Source organism: Montipora foliosa, chromosome 6, assembly GCF_036669935.1.
Source record: "Montipora foliosa isolate CH-2021 chromosome 6, ASM3666993v2, whole genome shotgun sequence".
Taxonomy (NCBI): domain Eukaryota; kingdom Metazoa; phylum Cnidaria; class Anthozoa; order Scleractinia; family Acroporidae; genus Montipora; species Montipora foliosa.
Genome location: NC_090874.1, coordinates 54,972,883 through 54,975,382, shown reverse-complemented (window position 1 = coordinate 54,975,382; position 2,500 = coordinate 54,972,883). Strand labels below are relative to the sequence as shown.

General features: G+C 41.2%; 1 protein-coding gene across 2 annotated transcripts in view; it reads right to left on the bottom strand.

Annotated features, from left to right (window-relative positions):
• Nucleotides 1-2,155, bottom strand: part of LOC138007783 (uncharacterized) — a 24,684-nt gene extending 22,529 nt beyond the window's left edge. Inside the window, exons 1-2 of one of the 2 annotated variants that reach the window (XM_068854849.1) lie at nucleotides 2,019-2,155; nucleotides 1,520-1,551 (exon numbers count right to left, since the gene is read on the bottom strand). In XM_068854849.1, coding sequence (XP_068710950.1) covers nucleotides 1,520-1,531 — 12 coding nt within the window. In that variant the 5' untranslated portion in view covers nucleotides 1,532-1,551; nucleotides 2,019-2,155. The remainder of the gene's footprint in view (nucleotides 1-1,519; nucleotides 1,552-2,018) is intronic. The other variant, XM_068854851.1, reaches the window with a different exon arrangement.
• Between the last annotated feature and the right edge of the window lie 345 nt (nucleotides 2,156-2,500).

Genomic DNA, 2,500 nt, shown 5'->3' with positions numbered 1-2,500 from the left:
AGGATATACTCGTAAAACAGGAGCGAAACGATGGTTGCTAACCTCTTCCAGAGTAATTTTGACTACTTTAAAATATATTGGAGGCCAAATAATTTCAAAGATTTCCGTGTAAATGGAGCTTACACGGAGCTTTTACAAAGCTCCATAAATGGTAGCTATACTAACATCTAATAACAAAAGTGCTCCAAGTGTCTCTGTATCTAACGAAAACTTACGTTTTCGTGGGGACTGGAGGGGAAAATAAACAGTCAAGTATACCAACGAAATTCTTTAAGGGGCCCTTCAACGTAGGATTCTTAGTACAACAATAATGGCGTGAATGAAGGGGTAGTTTCTAAAGAAACTGTGGTGCTGCGTCGGTGGGGAAGTAGTATACAAAAATTTGGTTTTATCAACGGAGTTGATAATGTAGATTGGCCACCGTACAGAGATTCTAAAAGCTGACGTTTCGAGCGTTAGCCCTTCGTCAGAGCGAATCGAGGGATTATGGGTTACGAGTAGTTTTTATAGTAGAGTAGGAGCTACGCTATTGGTGGTAACATGGCAACGTGAAAAATAGGAATATATTAGTTAAATGAAAAGCGTTCGTTAATACCGTGAGGATTAAGGGTGCCGATTTGAAAGATGAATTTTTGTTCCAGATTCTTGCGGCTTTCCGTCGTACCTAGATGTAGGGAAAGGCCGCAGATAGCCATGTGTTTTTTGGAGTGGTTAGGCAGATTAAAATGGCGAGCGACTGGCTTGGATGCATCCTTGTCATTCTTCTCAACATCGCGAAGGTGTTCGCGGAATCGGTCACCTAGTCGTCTACCTGTCTCACCAATGTATAATTTATTACATAACGTACAGGTTATGCAATAAACTTGTCTTTTCATTGTTAACACTAGCAAGATATCGGGACCTAAGCGATCTGTTACGATCACCGATCGTTTCACATGTACCTCCGCAAATGTCATTTATTGCATAACCTGTACGTTATGTAATAAATTATACATTGGTGAGACAGGTAGACGACTAGGTGACCGATTCCGCGAACACCTTCGCGATGTTGAGAAGAATGACAAGGATGCATCCAAGCCAGTCGCTCGCCATTTTAATCTGCCTAACCACTCCAAAAAACACATGGCTATCTGCGGCCTTTCCCTACATCTAGGTACGACGGAAAGCCGCAAGAATCTGGAACAAAAATTCATCTTTCAAATCGGCACCCTTAATCCTCACGGTATTAACGAACGCTTTTCATTTAACTAATATATTCCTATTTTTCACGTTGCCATGTTACCACCAATAGCGTAGCTCCTACTCTACTATAAAAACTACACGTAACCCATAATCCCTCGATTCGCTCTGACGAAGGGCTAACGCTCGAAACGTCAGCTTTTAGAATCTCTGTACGGTGGCCAATCTACATTATCAACTCCGTTGATAAAACCAAATTTTTGTATAATGGCGTGGTTGAGTTTGGCTATTCCAGGTGGCACGTTTGAAAGTGTTTTTAACGTGACATTAGTATCTGTACCCTCTCTGTCATCTATCCTATCTGTGTCTCATCTATGAAAAGAAAAAGAAAGCGAAATTATACTTGGATCGCGCTTTACGAATTCATACATCATAAGCGGGCTATCTCCTCTCTATCATCTATCCTATCTGTGTCTCATCTATGAGAAGAAAAAAAGCAAAGAAATTATACTTGGATCACGTTTTACGAATTCATACATCATCAGCGGGTTATGGAAGCAGGGCGAAAGTTTCGCTCGGTACAATGGGGGAACTATCATATCCGAAATTTAAGTTTTAGCTGCTTCGTTGCCTGCCATATTACCTACAAATGTCTATGAACTTCCTCAAAGAGAAAGACACGTTACAATAAGAGGATTTTCATGCTTCTTCGACAGGCAGCAGCTCGTCGTTTGCCGTTTAGCGTTTCACGAAATTTCTCTGTTGTTTACAAAGCCTTAGTGAACTCAGTTGGCGCAACTTGAGTATGGATGTATTGTAAAGAACTAGTAAATACTTACTGCAAAAATACTTGCTGAAACAGCTGTTTCTTTACGATCTGACCAACGCTGCTGTTCAATTCCCAAAGAATAAACTTCAAGGATTCGACTGAATGTCAAGCAACAGACCCAGCAGGAAGACTATGAAGCAGGAAGGAGCGATGACCAGATATGGAAATAAAAGCGGATCTTTCCTTTCGCTTTTGAACCTTTCGGTTTCCACAAGATCATGATCGGACAAAAAAGGTATCATGACAATATCTCTGTATCGTGCTATAAATGGCGGCTTACGCGCAGTTATCATTCCTGCCAGAATAAAACACTTTCAGTTTGGAAAGTTGTGAGTCATCATTCGACTCATCCAAGAGCAAGAATGGCGCTCAGAGAGGTTTTTCTCCGGGTATTCCGGTTTCCCCCTTGCTCAAATACCAACCTATGGTTTGATAGTTGTTTTAGTTTGATTTCTACACAGTGTTCCCAACTAGTGCCCAAGCGCTAAACTG